Here is a 16,445-nt window from a genome sequence, read left to right on the forward strand (position 1 = left end):
CGGCCAGCTTATCAGTGCCCACCTGCCCCCTGCCAGTACCACCCAGATATTAAAAAAGTGCCACCCATCAGTGCCCATAGCGCCACCTATCAGTGCCACCTATCAGTACCCACAGCGCCACCTATCAGTGCCACCTATCAGTGCCCACAATCTGCCTCAACAACAGTGCTGCCCCTCAGTGCCACATATCTGTGCCCATCAGTGTCATCTACCAGTGCCCATCAGTGCCACCTATCAGAGCCACCTATCAGTGCCACCTATCAGTGCCCATCAGTCCCATCTATCAGTGGTACCTATCAGTGCCCCTTAGTGCCACCCATCAGTGCCACCTATCAGTGCCATCTTATCTGTGCCCATCTTTGCCCATCAGTGCCGCCTTATCTGTGCCCATCAGTACTGCCTTATCGGGGCCACCTTATCTTTGCCTATTAGTGCCGTCTTAACTGTGCCTATCAGTGCAGCCTATCAGTGCCCACCAGTTCCGCCTCATCAGCGCATTTCAATGAAGGAGAAAAATGACCTGTTTGCAAAATGTTATAACAAACTATTAAACATGATTTTTTATTTTTATTTTTTTTGCATCTTTTTTTGTTTGTTTAGCAAAAAATAAAACTCCCAGCTGTAATTAAATACCACCAAAAGAAAGCTCTATTTGTGGGAAAAAAAATGATAAAAATTTCATTTGGGTACAGTGTTGTATGGCCGCGCAATTGTCATTCAAAGTGCATCAGCGCTGAAAGCTGAAAATTGGTCTGGGCAGGAGGGGGGTTTAAGTGCCCAGTAAGCAAGTGGTTAATATCCATACCAGACCTGAAAGGTCTGGTATGGATATTTAGGGGGAACCCCACGTCAATTTTTTTTAAAACCATAAAGGGTTAAAACAATGAAGGGCCTGGTAATTGAATTTGGGAGAACCCCACGCTTTTTTTTTTATCAATGACTTTCAATGAGTGTTCTCTGTATTACGGGAGCCAACAATTCATTATAGCCGCGAGTGATTTCAAGTGACTTTTTTTCCTGCAAAAATGACACTTTGTGCAGGGACAGTTCTAAGTACGGGAAACATGCACCCCTTCACAGGCATACTATAGACACCCCCCAGGTACGAAATTTAAAGGAATATTACACTTTTATTGTTTCACTTTAATCATTATTAAAATAACTGCTCCCTAAAAAACAGCTGTTTGCATTGATATATGTCCCCTGGGGCAGGACCCAGGTCCCCAGATACTTTTTAGAACAGTAACTTGCATATTAGCCTTTAAAATTAGCACTTTAGAATCTTTTCTCTCTGTTGAATCTTTTCTCTCTATGTCGAATATTTTCTCTGTCTAATATTTTCTCTATATAATCTTGGACTAAAAGGTTAGGCACATTCGACCACAGGTTCAATAGACACAGATTGTTATTGTCAAAGTCACGTTGAATCTCCTATTCTTTATCGAACTGTTGTGACAACGAAAACAAAAATAAAGCATTTATTTATGTCGGATCTTTCGTTTTTCGGATTCTGCACTTTCGTTATCGTTTGTCAAAACGAAAATGAAAATGCCTGAAATTCGGACGAAAACGAATGCACATGTCTAATGACTACAATGTTGCCGATTCTCTAGATCCTTTGATGATTGAGTCTGGGAACTGAGCCTTTGAATACTAATGAATATCTTGCTTCATTGAATACTTCCTTTGAAAAATGATGAATGAAGTTGAACTTGAGTAACAGCAGTACAACTATAATCATTGGAATTTCTTGATACACATGCATGCTAATCAAGGACTACTCTTTTTTCAATACTTTTTAGTATATTGGTATTTCCAAGTTTGAAGGATTTATTTAGTATGCCACTAGTGCTGTACACAGGCACCAGGGGGATAAGCTCAAATTTATTTTCCACAGACCCGCATCTCTTTACTCACATCCCACCTTTTCCAGTTGGACTAGCCCACAGTTAGTCAGTATTAATTAGGAATGTGGGGGCTATTCAAGGACCCCCTGCTATCAAATTACATTCATTGAATTTGACTAACTCCTGGCTAATACAATGCATCCAGGCAGTGTTCAGTGTTGTCATGTATTGTTTTATGGTTGTCCTGTTTGTTGAATTTGGTTATTTTAATTTCTTCAATGTCCATAATTGGATTAGATTAGCTCTTTACGATACTGCTCCTTCTAGTTTTAAAACTTTTGATACATGAATTAGTATTTATCTGTTAATGTAATAAACTTGATATCCCTTTTTGATATACTTTTTGTTCGATCTAATTTTTGTTGCTAAAAGTAACCCCTTACCCAGTTTTCTCTATACTGGGTAATTACCCCCTTTTTTTTCTTCTCTGGTGTCTCCCCTCTCCCTGTTTCTGGGACATTGGAGAATGTTCTAGAGCTAGTGGACAGAGGCAAGGAGGAGCTGCTATGAATATTTATGGAACCTCAGCCAAGAACACCCAGTTTTTGCAGTGGAGAGCTGTGTACGCTGTATTGCTTTTTCTGGTATTAGGGCCCAAATTATGAACTTGCAGACAAGCCAACTGCTTTCATAAAACAACCCTGGTGTCAGACTAGCACTTACCGAACCGGTGAGTCCGCTTGGGCAGAGGGTGGTCTCCCGTACGTGTCCGACTGACAACCCCTGATAGAGTAGACAGGTGGCTGAGAGTGCGGAGTGGTAAGAGAGTCTGTAGTGTGGCTCCAGGAACAGGAACTTGCAGGAAACTCAGCAGGTACGTAGGCAGGACACAGGAAAAATTGGGTACAGAGCAGGAACTGAGCAGGCAGGTCCGGGTTCAGGCAGGGTTTGGCAACAGGCGGACAGCAGAGGTACAGAAGGAGCAGGCAGGAGCGAGGTCAAACAGGCCGAGGTCAGGTGCAGGCAGAGGTCAGAGGTGTCCAAGGAGAGCCGGGTCATCAGGAGATCAGGAAACAGGAACTGTTGATCAGGCAGCACCTGAATGGTCAAAGCAGCAGGCCTAAATAGGGCGAGTGGTGCCAAGCGCCGCACGCGCACACCCGGGCGCCAGCACACACACCAGCGCCACCCGAAGTGCCCACAACAGTGCGCACCGGCGCGCGCCGGCGCCAGCAGGAGCACGCAAGGGCGCACGTGCCAGTGCCCGCAGGAGCGCGCACCACCGCGCGCACAGGAACGTGCACCCCCACACGCACCGCCGCACATCGGCGCACACCAGCGTGGGCAGCACCACAACCATCCAGGTAACGTCCCTGACACCTGGTTGCTTTATGAAGGTGGCTGCCAATGCGGCAGTGGGAAGGGCATTGTGGCAGGCTAGCGGAGGGGGGGTGACACTATATTTAATTGCGCCAGGTGACACCAAACCTAGAGATGCCACTGACCCTAGTGACTTTCTTATCTGTCCTCATTCTATGACTATAGGAAGCAGCAGCACACGTAACATAGAGATCAGAAAAGCTATATTCAGCTGATATTGCTGATCTAACAATTACAGGTAACTGTAGGTAGACAGAAACATTGTATACACTGCGATATATACAGTAAATGATCATACCCATAATCCCAAATTTTGCTGGAAACATCAGCGATATTCCAACTGGAATGCCAACGAGGTAATAGCTACAAAAAGTTGCAATAGCACCAATTTTTTGCTTTCCTGTTCCTCTTAATACTCCATCACAGGCAACCTACAACAGAATATTGAATGTTAATTGTTACATACATTTACCTTCCGAGAAAAATTGCTTCATGGTGTGTGGAGTATCCAAGAGGTATCATATCCCTAAAAATCATATACATAATCAGTCTTTTAGTTGGGGTGGGATTTTTAAGGTGCCAGATATGAATCTAACAAACAAAGAAAAAGACTCTTCGCTTGTATGGGGAAGGGGCCCTGGGGGTATATTGAAAGACAGGAGGTGGGTTGGGAGACAATAAATAAAAATAATATAATAATAATAATAAAATAATAATAATAATGGTGTCTCTCAATAAGAGGGACAATGTCCATGGATACAAAGTCTTTAAAAATCTTTAAGTATCTATAAAGAGCAAAGGAGTCCATGATCCAGCATAAAGGGCAGCCAGTGTAAAGGAGCTAGAAGCAGTCTCTGATGCACAAAAGGAAGAAAAAAGCACAGCACCTCTAAGCCCTTCTACACACAGTCAGACATTCCGACGGAAAATGTCCGATCGGACTGTGTTGTCAGATAATCCGACCGTGTGTGGGATCCATCGGACTGTTTCCGTCGGAATATCTGACCGACAAAGTTATAGAGCTGGGCTATAAAATTCTCCGACAACATGATCCGATCGGACTTTGTCCGATCATTTGTAGAGAATTCCGATCGGACAAAGTGCCACGCATGCTCAGATCAAATTCCTAGACCAAAGCTATTGGCTACTAGCCTGAACGTAGTCCTGTCATAACGAAATAACGTCATCACGTTCTGTACGATTGGATTTTCCGACAACTTTGTCCGACCGTGTATGCAACACCAGTTTCGGACAAAATCTGTCTGACAAAATCCAACAGATTTTGTTGTCGGAATGTCCGACCGTGTGTACAAGGGCTTAGTGCAGTAATTGAGGATCATGTAATGATAATAAAAGTAATCAGGGTACTCACAAAAGGAATACAAGTAAACGCATTGTAATTAAAGCAGATCCTGCAGTGTAAACCAGAGGATGTCTCTCTATGAGTCCGTGTCTCTGGGGTCTACCTGAGGAAGGAGCACACATGCTCTGAACACAAAGCCACCTCCTTTACCCTGCACCCGGAAGGGACATCACTCTCAAGTCTCCAGTATTCTCCATTGTCCAGGACAGGCTGCGAGTGCCGGAAAACACCTGTGCAAGCCGTCAGCTGGACCCCGGAGACACGGACACATGGAGAGATGTCCTCTGGATTACACTGCAAGATCTTCTTTGATTGCAATGCGTTTACTTTTGTGAGGACCTTGTTTACTTTCATTATCATTACATGGTCCTCAATAACTGCACTTAGAGGCGCTGTGCTTTTTTATTCCAAATATGAGACTGAGACCATATGATAAAAACATACAATTGTACTTTATTACATATTCTGACAAATATTAAGAGATCATTAAAAAGACTATTTCTTGAAATTGTGTATCAAACTTAATATATCAGTGCCCTTAACCCCTTTGCAGAATGACAGCCTTCGGCCTTTTGTAGAATGACAGCCAGGCAGGAGCGCTTCTGTTCTGGGTGGACATCAAATTATGTCTTCCCAGGGTTGCGCCTAGTACATGCCCCGTGGTCCACGCTGTGGCGCAATCTGTCAACTGATGAGTCCACTGAACAAAGTGAATGTCAGATCAATATATCACTGTTATAAGCAAAGTGTGTAAAAAAATAAAATAAATTCTGATCACCTCCCAAAAGTAGTACAGTGTTACTATGGTAATACTTTATTGCTTTGGACACATAAAAAAAAAAAAATCAGAAAAATATATATTTTTACATACTGTCACCAGTCAGTGTCTCTGATCACCAGCACACCAGTTATATGATGACACAGTACTGGACTGATGACAGTATGTAAAAAAAATTGTGAAAACTTTCTTTTTATTATTTCTTAATTTTCCCAAAAATTGTGACAAAAAATTACAACTTCAAAATCTCGCCATGCTTCTCACTAAATACCTTGGACTGTCTACTTTAAAAAAGGGGTCAATTGGTGGTTATTTGTTCTGGCATTTATAGCTAATAATAGCAGCTGGGAGTATGTGTACTTTAGTAAAGAAGCCAACTGTCGGCTTTCGTGTGGAAGTGACTTCACTGTCCCACCTGCAGACTGTATTCTGTCAGCTGCAGTGGGTCAGAAAGGAGCTCTCAATCCCATATTCAAGCTGCTTTCAGGGGATTCCAAACCTGAGAATGCCCCCAAGAGCAGAGTCACACATAAATGGTAAATAAAGCACAATATGACACTTTAAATCGGATTGGTTACCTTTACTCAGTTTGGCTCTATGAGTACAGGCAGAAGGAGAGCAGAGGAATGGCCCCCTTTGTGTTAGGCCTCTCTCTTCTGTCCCCTAACACCACGGGCCCAACTTTAAACACTTTATTTACATCAACATGCAATGGCTTAACTTCTTATGCCGCTTACACATGAGCGGAATGTCCGACAGAAAAAGTCAGACGGAAGCTTTTCATTGTATATTCCGATCGTGTGTATGCCTCATCAGACTTTTTTTTTTTGAAAATTCTGATGGACCTAGAAATAGAACACGTTCTAAATATTTCCAACGGAACCAATTCCTATCAGGAAAACCGCTTGTCTGTATGTTGTTCCGACAGACCAAAAACGACGCATGCTCTGAAGCAATTACGAGACAGAAGCTATTGGCTACTGGCTATTGAACTTCCTTTTTCCAGTCCTGTCGTACGTGCTGTACGTACGTCAGTGCATTCTTGACGATCGGACTTTGGTGTGATCGTGTGTACGCAAGACAGTTTCAGCGGAATTCCGTCGGAAATCCGTCGGAAAAACCTTCAGAGTTTATTCAGACGGAAAAAACGGTCATGTGTACAGGGCATTAGATAAACTGTCACACACACAAACTGCATATACAGAGCCCTGAATATGTGTGTGTGGATCCGTATGGCTCCAGTCTTTTTGAAGGACAGATAGAACATTGTGTCTTCGGCTAGCCACTTTTGTTGGTGCACTTAAACTCCTGGATAGCAGGGCCAAACAACATAACTGGCCTAGATTATCAAGTGAAGAAGGTAGTATCTTTTTTAACAAGGTGAGAGGACAATTATGTCTATATACAGTGTGCCAGAAATAGATAGCCTTATCCTTTATCCCTATGGCAATACAAGTGTCAGCAAGATGACTACCAGAAATGATGTGTGTATACAGTGTTCAATTAACTCCTTCTGTGGTGCAGTGTCCCTGTCTCCTGCAAAATGGGCAAAAAGCCCCCTCACCCATTCCCGCGATCAAGGCCCAAATGAACGTCCTGGAACAAGCAGGCTCTCCTAGCAACCCGACTGGTCACATGATAAATTGAAGGGTTTGCCTAACTGCTGAGTGTTCAGGTAGTAGAATTCTCCTACAGCCTGTGTCCTCATGAGAGGTGGATCATCCATGAATGAAGATGTGACATCCTACCCAGTGTGTTCTTTTTTAGATAAGATAATTACTTAATTTTCATTGCAACAAAGCACAATTAAATTTCTTCATAAAAAACACTCACAATATAAAAATAAAAAAAATAAAAAATAAAAACATCAATAACCAAGCACACCTAACTAATTCCCATACCATATCATCCAAGTTACTGGACATGGGGGAGGAGGGAGGGACTGAGCTGTCATCTAGGATCTGTATACACACCTAAATATGTGATGTCATACCATGTGACCTGAAAAGCTCAGCTCAACAAAGAACTGTTCAATCCAGAAATAGAGACCAAACTGAGCATGTGCAGCTTTAGTCCCCTCACTGTGTCTTATCTGGCCTTGCCAAGGGAGATTCTGCAGGAGGGGAAGCATAGAGGATCAAAGAGCCTTTTTACACAATACAGAGGTGTAACCCTTTAAGTTTCACAGTGAGTATAACAAGCATTCTATTCTACACATACAGACACATTTTATTGTTGTGGGTTTAGTAACACTTTAAGCCTTGTTCAAGTTCCTCCCACCAGAGCTCTTCATCAAGCCCCATCTCCCTGAACTGGGGATATCAGAAAGACACTTACCATCAACATTCATGCAGCAGTTCACCGAACAGGGGAGATAGCCACATCAGTATATCTTGAGGGGATCTGCCTGCTCATCCTACACGCAGCACCCTATTCTCCAATCTCAAGAAGACTAAACCGAAGCAGTCCCAGTCGCCATGAAACAGGTAAGCACATGGAAGAGGAGTGCAACTCCAGGGAAGACACCAGGGAACTGGTAGAAGTGTTAGAGGAGTTCCCTACTCAAGAGAAACTGATTATGAACACAACTTTAAAAGATGTGTTAATATCATTAAGGGGCTTACTACACAGGGACATGGTCTTCTTTATGGCTCAAGTAAAAAGCTGAGGTCTCAGATCTTGGGGAGCGGGTGCACCACATTGAGAACAAAACTGGAGGACTATGCTAATGCACATAATGGATCAGTCAAAAATTTAGAAACAGTCAGGGCAAAATAATTTTAAGATATGACTAAGCAGCTGAAACACTAAAGGTAGATATAACAAAAAACCTCAAACAAACATTAGATACATAATAGTGCAGCGTTAATATAAAAACTCTAAAAAGCTCTCAGAAGATAAAATGACTGAGGTAAACATTTTTAAAGCAATAGTTGATAGTAATGTTTTCCTCTGTGATGAAAAGTTGCATGCAGATATCCTTATGGTGCACACTACATCCGTGATTCCACCACCAGCCAACCAAACTGCTCACTTCAAAATACAGACCCCTGAATTAACAGATAGGTCAGATGCGCATTTCACTATTAACCATGGTCACATATCAAAGACACACTAGACAGATGGATAGATCCACGACTTCTTGTTATTTAAATGCTGCCACCAATAATTGCTCTTGCTCTTCAATCATGATGTCATAGAATGGAAAAAGAGATATATAGTGCCGACTAGGGATGAGCCGAACACCCCCCGGTTCGGTTCGCACCAGAACTTTCGAACGGACCCCACGTTCGTTACGAACGTTAGAACCCCATTGAAGTCTATGGGACTCGAACGTTCGAAATGGAAAGTGCTAATTTTAACGGCTAATATGCAAGATACTGTCCTAAAAAGGGTTTAGAGACCTGGCTCCTGCCCCAGGGGACATGGGTCAATGCAAAAAAAAGTTTTAAAAACGGCCATTTTGGCGGGAGCACTGATTTTAATGACGATTAAAGTGAAAAAAAAAAGTGAAATATTCCTTTAAATATGGTGCCTGGGGGGTGTCTGTAGTATGCCTGTGAAGTGCCACGTGTTTCCCGTGTTTAGAACAGTCCCTGCACAAAATGACATTTAACGGAAATAACACCATTTAAAACTGCTTGCGGTTTTAATGTTATATCTGGTTCCTGCAATATGGTTGAAAATCATTGAGAAAAATGGCATGGGTAGCCCTCCCTGCCCATTACCAGCCTATTTGGGTCTTGTACGCATATTAAGGGGAACCCTGTACCCATATTAAAAAAAGGAAATGCGTGTGGCCCCCAGGCCCTATATACTCAGAACAGCAGTATACAGGCGGTGCAAACAAGACAGGGACTGTGTAGGTTTGTTGTGTTAAGTTGAATCTGTTTGTAATTTTCAACTGGTACATTTTTAAAGTGTAGCTCCAGTCAAAAAAACTATTTTTAAGCTTTTTGGAAAACATGGGGAAAGGTTATCACCCCTGTATAATTTGTTTTGTCGTCCATCTTTTTTCATCTCACTTGCTGCTGTCTCCTTGCGTTTGCAAGTAGGAGATGTTTGTAAGTTGGATGTTTGAAAGTAGGGGCCTGCCCTATATGCTCTGCAGAAATGGTGGAACAAGGTGTTGGTTTTGCCACAACATTGTAAGCCCTCAAAGTGACTCTTGGTGGGCGCTGGAGCGCCCTGCTGTGAACGATTATATCAAGAATTGTAATTACATGCCATTGTTGAACAGTGGCAGAAAAATTGACCTTTGGTGGTTGTGGTGTTGGTGCCACAACACTATAAGTCCTCACCGTTACTCTGGGTGGGCACAGGAAGGGGCCCTCCTGTGAAATATTATATCAAGAATTGTAATTACATGTCCCTGTTAAACAGGGGCAGAAAAATTTGGCCTTAGGCACTGCTGCTGGTGCCACCACACTGCAACCTCTGCCATATACTCTAGTTTTATTGCAGGAATTAGCCCTGCTGCAAAGCATTGCATCAAAAATTGTACTTAAACGCCCCTGTTAAACAGGGGCAGAAAAATTGGGCCTTAGGCACTGGTGCTGGTGCCACCACACTGCAACCTCTGCCATATACTCTAGTTTTATTGCAGGAATTAGCCCTGCTGCAAAGCATTGCATCAAAAATTGTAATTAAACGCCCCTGTTAAACAGGGGCAGAAAAATTGGGCTGCTGGCATCACCCAGAACCAAAAATGTTCTTCCAACATATCAGCGGAGGAGGAAGAGGATAGACAATCAACATAACAGGACAGTCACTCAGCATCAGCATAGGCAGTCTTGAAGGGATGTGGTATTTCCAAAAAAATTATTCGGTTACATCAGCTTCAGGTGCTTGGTAGCTGTGGGTGATCCAAGACCGATTCATCTTGATGAAGGTCAGTCGATCAACTGATTCGGTGGACAGGCGCACCCTGTGATCGGTAACAAAGCCACCAGCAGCACTGAAGGTGCGTTCCGAAAGAACGCTGGATGCAGGACAGGCCAGTAGCTCAATTGCATACTGTGCAAGCTCTGGCCAGTGATCCATCCTCAAGACCCAGTAAGCCAGAGGATTTTCGGTGGGAAAGGTGTCCAAGTCTGACCTTGCCCCTAGGTATTCCTGCACCATGTAAATCAGACGCTGGCGATGGGTGCTGGAACCAATCATACCTTGGGGCTGCGGACTAAAAAATTGTCTGAAAGCATCAGTCAGAAGGCCACCTTCTCCACCGCTCCTTCTGACCGATGCCTCAGCAACACGTTGTCCAGGACCAGGAGTTTGTAACCTCCCAGTCTCTGGGAACGCGTTGCACAGAGCTTTCTGCAAGGCCTCCCAGAGATGTCTCATCCTCTGCTCCCTCTACAATGGCAAGATAAGGTCGGCAACCTTACCCTTGTACCGTGGATCAAGGAGAGTGGCCAGCCAGTAATGGTCCCTCTCCTTGATCCGAAGAATACAAGGATCCTTCCGCAGGCTTTGCAGGATCAGGGAGGCCATGCAGCGTAGGTTAGCTGAGGCATTCGGTCCGGAGTCCTCTGGGTCACTAAGGACAACATGATCCGCAGCTACCTCCTCCCAGCCACGTACAAGTCCACGTGTTTCTTGGGACTGTAAATCATCCCTATAAGACTGCTGCTGCTGCTGCTGATGCTGATGCTGAGTGCCAGCCTCCACCTCCATGCTGACACAATCATACTCCTCCTCCTCTTCCACCTCCTCATCCTCTTCCTGTGTGATGGGTGGCACAGCAGGAACACTGGCTGTATAAAGGGGGCCTTGAGAGGCAAGGAAGTCCTCCTCTTCCTGCCTCTGTTCTGCCTCAAGTGCCCTGTCCATTATTCCACGCAGCGTATGCTCCAAGAGGTGGACAAGAGGTACAGTGTCACTGATGCATGCACTGTCACTGCTCACCATCCTTGTGGCCTCCTCAAACGCTGACAGGACAGTGCATGCATCCCTGATCATGCCCCACTGGCATGGTGAGAAAAAAACCAAGCTCCCCTGACCCTGTCCTGGTGCCGTAGTCGCACAGGTACTCATTGATGGCCCTCTGCTGCGTGTGCAGCCGCTGCAGCATGGCCAATGTTGAGTTCCATCTGGTGGGCATGTCACATATAAGGCGGTTCTTGGGCAGGTTCAACTCCTTTTGGAGCTCAGCCAGCCGAGCACAGGCATTAAATGATCGGCGGAAATGCACACAGACTTTCCTGGCCTGCTTCAGGACATCCTGTAAGCCGGGGTACCTGCCCAAGAACCGCTGCACCACCAGGTTAAGGACGTGAGCTACACAGGGCACATGGGTCAGTTGTCCCTGTCGGAGGGCGGAGAGGAGGTTGGTGCCATTGTCGCAAACCACCATTCCTGGCTTAAGCTAGCGTGGCGTCAACCACCTCTCGGCCTGCCCCTGCAGAGCTGACAAAACATCCGCCCCAGTGTGGCTCCTGTCCCCCAAACAAACCAGCGCAAGCACGGCATGGCATCGTTTTGCCTGCGTACTTGCGTAGCCCCTGGAACGCCTACGGAGCACCGCTGGTTCTGAGGACAGAGCACTGGAAGAGGCCATGGAGGAAGAAGAAGAGGAGGGGGTGGAGGAGAGAGGTGTGTCACAACCAATAGTAGCATTTTGGAGGCGTGGTGGCGGAACAACCTCCAACACTACTGCACCTTGTCCTGCATCCTTCCCAGCAGCCAGAAGAATGACCCAATGGGCCGTGAAAGACAGGTAACGTCCCTGTCCATGCCTGCTGGACCATGAGTCAGCGGTAATATGCACCTTACCGCTGACCGCCCTGTCCAGCGAGGCAAGGACATTGCCTTCCACATGCCGGTAGAGAGCCGGAATCGCCTTCCGTGAGAAAAAGTGGCGTTTGGGGACCTGCCACTGAGGAACCGCACATTGTACAAACTCACGGAAGGGGGCCGAGTCTACCAACTGAAAAGGCAGCAGTTGAAGTGCTAGCAATTTAGCCAAGCTAGCATTCAACCGCTGGGCATGTGGATGGCTGGGAGTAAACTTCTTCCGCCGGTCCAGCAGCTGGGGCAGGGACATCTGCCTGCTATAATCGGACGTGGGTGTACCGCTAGCAGAGTTCCCGGAAGCACTTGGCTGTGACACACCTAATTCTACACCTTCATTCCTCTCAGAGCAGGTTTCAGAGAGGACTGAAGGTCTAGTGGGGTTGGAGATGCCAGCTGATGAGGAGCAAGGAGAGGTCCGCTTTGTTCTTTGGTGTGGGTCTTTGAGGTACGCTTGCCAATGAGCTGCATGGCAGGTCAACATATGTCTGGTCAAGCATGTGGTGCCCAAGCGGCTGATGTTTTGGCCACGTGAGATACGCTTGAGACATATGTTGCAAATAGCAGCGGTGCGATCTGATGCACTCGTCTCAAAAAAGGCCCACACCAAAGAACTTTTAGAATAACGCGCAGAGGCAGCGCTCTTCACAGGCGGAGCTCTGCGGTGTGATTCAGTCGGTGTGCTGCCCCTAAGCTGGCCCCCGGAGGGCATCCTGCCTCGTTGGACATGTGCCTCCTCCTCCTCCCTCCAGGCACCCACGTGGAGTCAGTGCCCTCATCATCCCCTCCCTCTTCATCGCTGTAGCAAACCTGGCAGTATGCTGCAGCTTGTGGAACATGACTGCCAGATTGCTGTCCTTCTTGAGCATCCCCTCTCTCTGCGCTCACGCTACTGCCTTCCTCTAGCTGAGTGTCATCATCAGAGCCCACCAAACACTGGGCATCCTCCTGGAGCATGTACCCAACACTGTGCTCAAAGAGTTCAGGAGACTCCTCGGGAGGACGTGGTGGGTCTAGGGAAGGAGTCACTGATGATGACATTGAGAGGAGGGAAGACGATGCGTTGGCAGCTGCTTTGCGACTACCCTGAGACTGGGTGAGAGAGGATGAGGAGGATGAAGAGGGCTTGGTCATCCACTCTACCAAGTCGTTGGCATGTTGCGGTTCAACATGTCCAGCTGCCGAAAAGAAGGACAAGCATGTCCCATGGCCACGTGCTGATGACAATGCACCGCGTCCACGACCAGCACTGTTGTCTCTAGACACAGAGCCTGCTTGCCCTCTTTTATCGGCTCGCGCCTGTCTGCCTCTCCTTGCTGGCCTTCCAGACATGGTAATGGCCTGAAGGGAGTTGGGTAAAACAGCAGTTGGGTAGTTTATATTGTGCTGGAGGCACACACAACTTCCAATAACTCCTGCAAATGGCAATTGGGCTCAAATAGAGAACAGCTATGTAGGTGGATTATAGCGGTATGTACTGGGTACAGAGCATGCAGACAGCACGCACTATCTCCTAACACTACTGACTGCAAGCTCTATTATTAAAGATAGATCACTAGCTATATAGGTGAGGTGAATATCGCGGTGTATACTGCGGTCAGGGCACGCAGACAATAACCAGAAAACAGCAGAGATAAAGGGGTATATACAGATGTATACTGTGCTGTGCTGGAGGCACACACACAACTTCCAATAACTCCTGCAGATGGCAATTGGGCTCAAATAGAGAACAGCTATGTAGGTGGATTATAGCGGTATGTACTGGGTACAGAGCACGCAGACAGCACGCACTATCGCCCAACACTACTGACTGCAAGCTCTATTATTAAAGATAGATCACTAGCTATATAGGTGAGGTGAATATCGCGGTGTATACTGCGGTCAGGGCACGCAGACAATAACCAGAAAACAGCAGAGATAAAGGGGTATATACAGATGTATACTGTGCTGTGCTGGAGGCACACACAACTTCCAATAACTCCTGCAGATGGCAATTGGGCTCAAATAGAGAACAGCTATGTAGGTGGATTATAGCGGTATGTACTGGGTACAGAGCACGCAGACAGCACGCACTATCTCCTAACACTACTGACTGCAAGCTCTATTATTAAAGATAGATCACTAGAGGTGAATATAGTGGTGTATACTGCGGTCAGGGCACAGACAATAACCACTACACAACAGCGAGATAGGAAATCAGCCAAAAACGATCGGTGTGTACTGTGTTGAAGGTACACAGAACACCCACTGCTTCAGATGCCAACACACTACACGAGGCCGCCTTAATGGCGGCCTTATATAGTGTGGGGTGTGCACTACACAGCCTGAGCTATGATTGGCCACAGGCATCCTGCCTGTGGCCAATCATGGCTCTCCTCACTGCTGGCGCTGCGATTGGCCAAGCATGCGGGGTCACAGTGCATGCTTGGCCAATCATGAGCCAGCAATGCACTGCGCCATTGCAGTGCATTGTGGGCCGTGAGCGCCACGCAAATTTTGACGCGAACGGACCAAGTGTTCGGATTTCGCCAAACGGACGAACAGCCAATGTTCGAGTCGAACGTACGTTTGACTCGAACACGAAGCTCATCCCTAGTGCCGACCATACATACTAAAAACTCAAATTTATTGTAAACAAACGGGTACTCACATATAAAGCAATAAGCCTGAGTGCTGGGTTACAGGCATAACATGATTCAGAAGTGATATGATACCATAAGGTGGTTGCAGTGACATTCCAGGGTCCTTTTCAATCGCACGTGTATCGTCCAAAACGAGACTTTCTCAGCGAATACAGAGGCCCTTACATCCATATAATTTATAGCTAACCACCAATTAATTACAGCTGCTGCATTGACCTCCATCAGAACTCAGTAGCCAATCACAGAAGATTCGCCAAGAGGTCATGCAGAGTACTTCATCTCAGCTCCATGTGTTACTATACTGACCGTGACGTCATCTCCGTTGTGACGCCCGGCCTCCTTATACTTTCCCATAATGGCTAATGCCTTTAATAAACATAAAACCCAAAATGAAAAGAAGAAAAACTTATAAAAATGTTTCCCCTATGAAGAAGTTAATCTTACTTCCTCCTTATCGTATAACCAGGTCAGCTGACGTGGTCACATGACCGGGCCCTCTGACCGGAATTAGCAGAGGGAAGAGGAGAGGCTGATATCTGCCCTTACTCCAGCATCTGCATCGTAAGAGGGCATGACATGGCGTCACATGAGGAGAGCGGACTTATCACAGCCTCAATATTGTAAATGGACATATCTTCAATGTCTGACAAGGTCAGCTAATATAGCCACATGACCGAGTCACCTGACGTAAAGGAAAACAAAAAGGAAAAGAAAAACAAACTATTAATGACCTCACTAAAAACATGACGCGCCGTTATATGGCATGCTATATGGCAAAAATCCATCATTGCCGGAAGGCATGTAAAAATGAGAGAGAGAGAGAGAGAGATAGAGAGATAGAGAGATAGAGAGATAGAGAGATAGAGAGATAGAGAGAGAGAGAGAGAGAGAGAGAGAATGATCGTGCCCATAGGCTCCCTAAACCAGCTCACTTGCCTTCTGATGTTATTGCGTCTTTTCTATGTAAAGAATTATGCAATTTACCAGGTGAAACTCTCCGTTTCCTGATCCCTATGCTCTCCTCATTTATTTACAGGTCTGTCCCAACACACTATAATGGCTCACAAGCAAATTCAATCTGTTGCGAAACTCCTGCACAACCACCATAATGTGTATAGATGGGGCTTTCCTGCCAAGTTGCTCATAATAAAAAGATGGAAACTCCTTTACAGCAATCTCTGTTGAGGATGACCTCCATCTGGCTAGAAAGTGGGGCATTTACCACCTTATGATGATCCGTAACATTCTAAAACTCCTAACCGAGTAATGCCTGACTGAGAAACTGCCTCGGGATAATACTGCTCAGTCACAATTCCTGGGATATTTTTGTCACTGAAGTTATCCCTTGAAAAAGTAAAAATTCTCTTCATGTAAAGTTTTGGCCCTTAACTGCAGAGTACAGGGTATGCTGCTCTGTGAGCTACTTCAGGTTCAAGTTTTTTCTGTTTTTATGTTCTGTGTTTTTCCTTTGTTATTTTTAAGGACATCACCATACCACCAGTTTCTATTTGTTGAACTTCCTGGAACAAGGCCTGAGCACACAACTTCCCTCCTTCAGCCACTTCAAGATCTATGGAAGCTGCCTCCTACGCTCTTTCCTACAGGTAGTGTAACATCTCATAATCACTATGCCTGGATCTTTA

General features: G+C 45.6%; 1 protein-coding gene across 1 annotated transcript in view; it reads right to left on the reverse strand.

Moving 5' to 3' along the window:
- The window catches only part of LOC143983035 (multidrug and toxin extrusion protein 2-like), a 289,578-nt gene that overhangs the window by 54,607 nt on the left and 218,526 nt on the right, over nt 1–16,445 (reverse strand). Inside the window, exon 14 of the mRNA XM_077482262.1 lies at nt 3,526–3,658. Within this exon, the coding sequence (XP_077338388.1) occupies nt 3,526–3,658 (133 nt within the window). The remainder of the gene's footprint in view (nt 1–3,525; nt 3,659–16,445) is intronic.

Source organism: Lithobates pipiens, unplaced genomic scaffold (assembly GCF_037356315.1).
Source record: "Lithobates pipiens isolate NorthernLeopardFrog02 unplaced genomic scaffold, aLitPip1_a1.2 Scaffold_16, whole genome shotgun sequence".
NCBI classification, from domain to species: domain Eukaryota; kingdom Metazoa; phylum Chordata; class Amphibia; order Anura; family Ranidae; genus Lithobates; species Lithobates pipiens.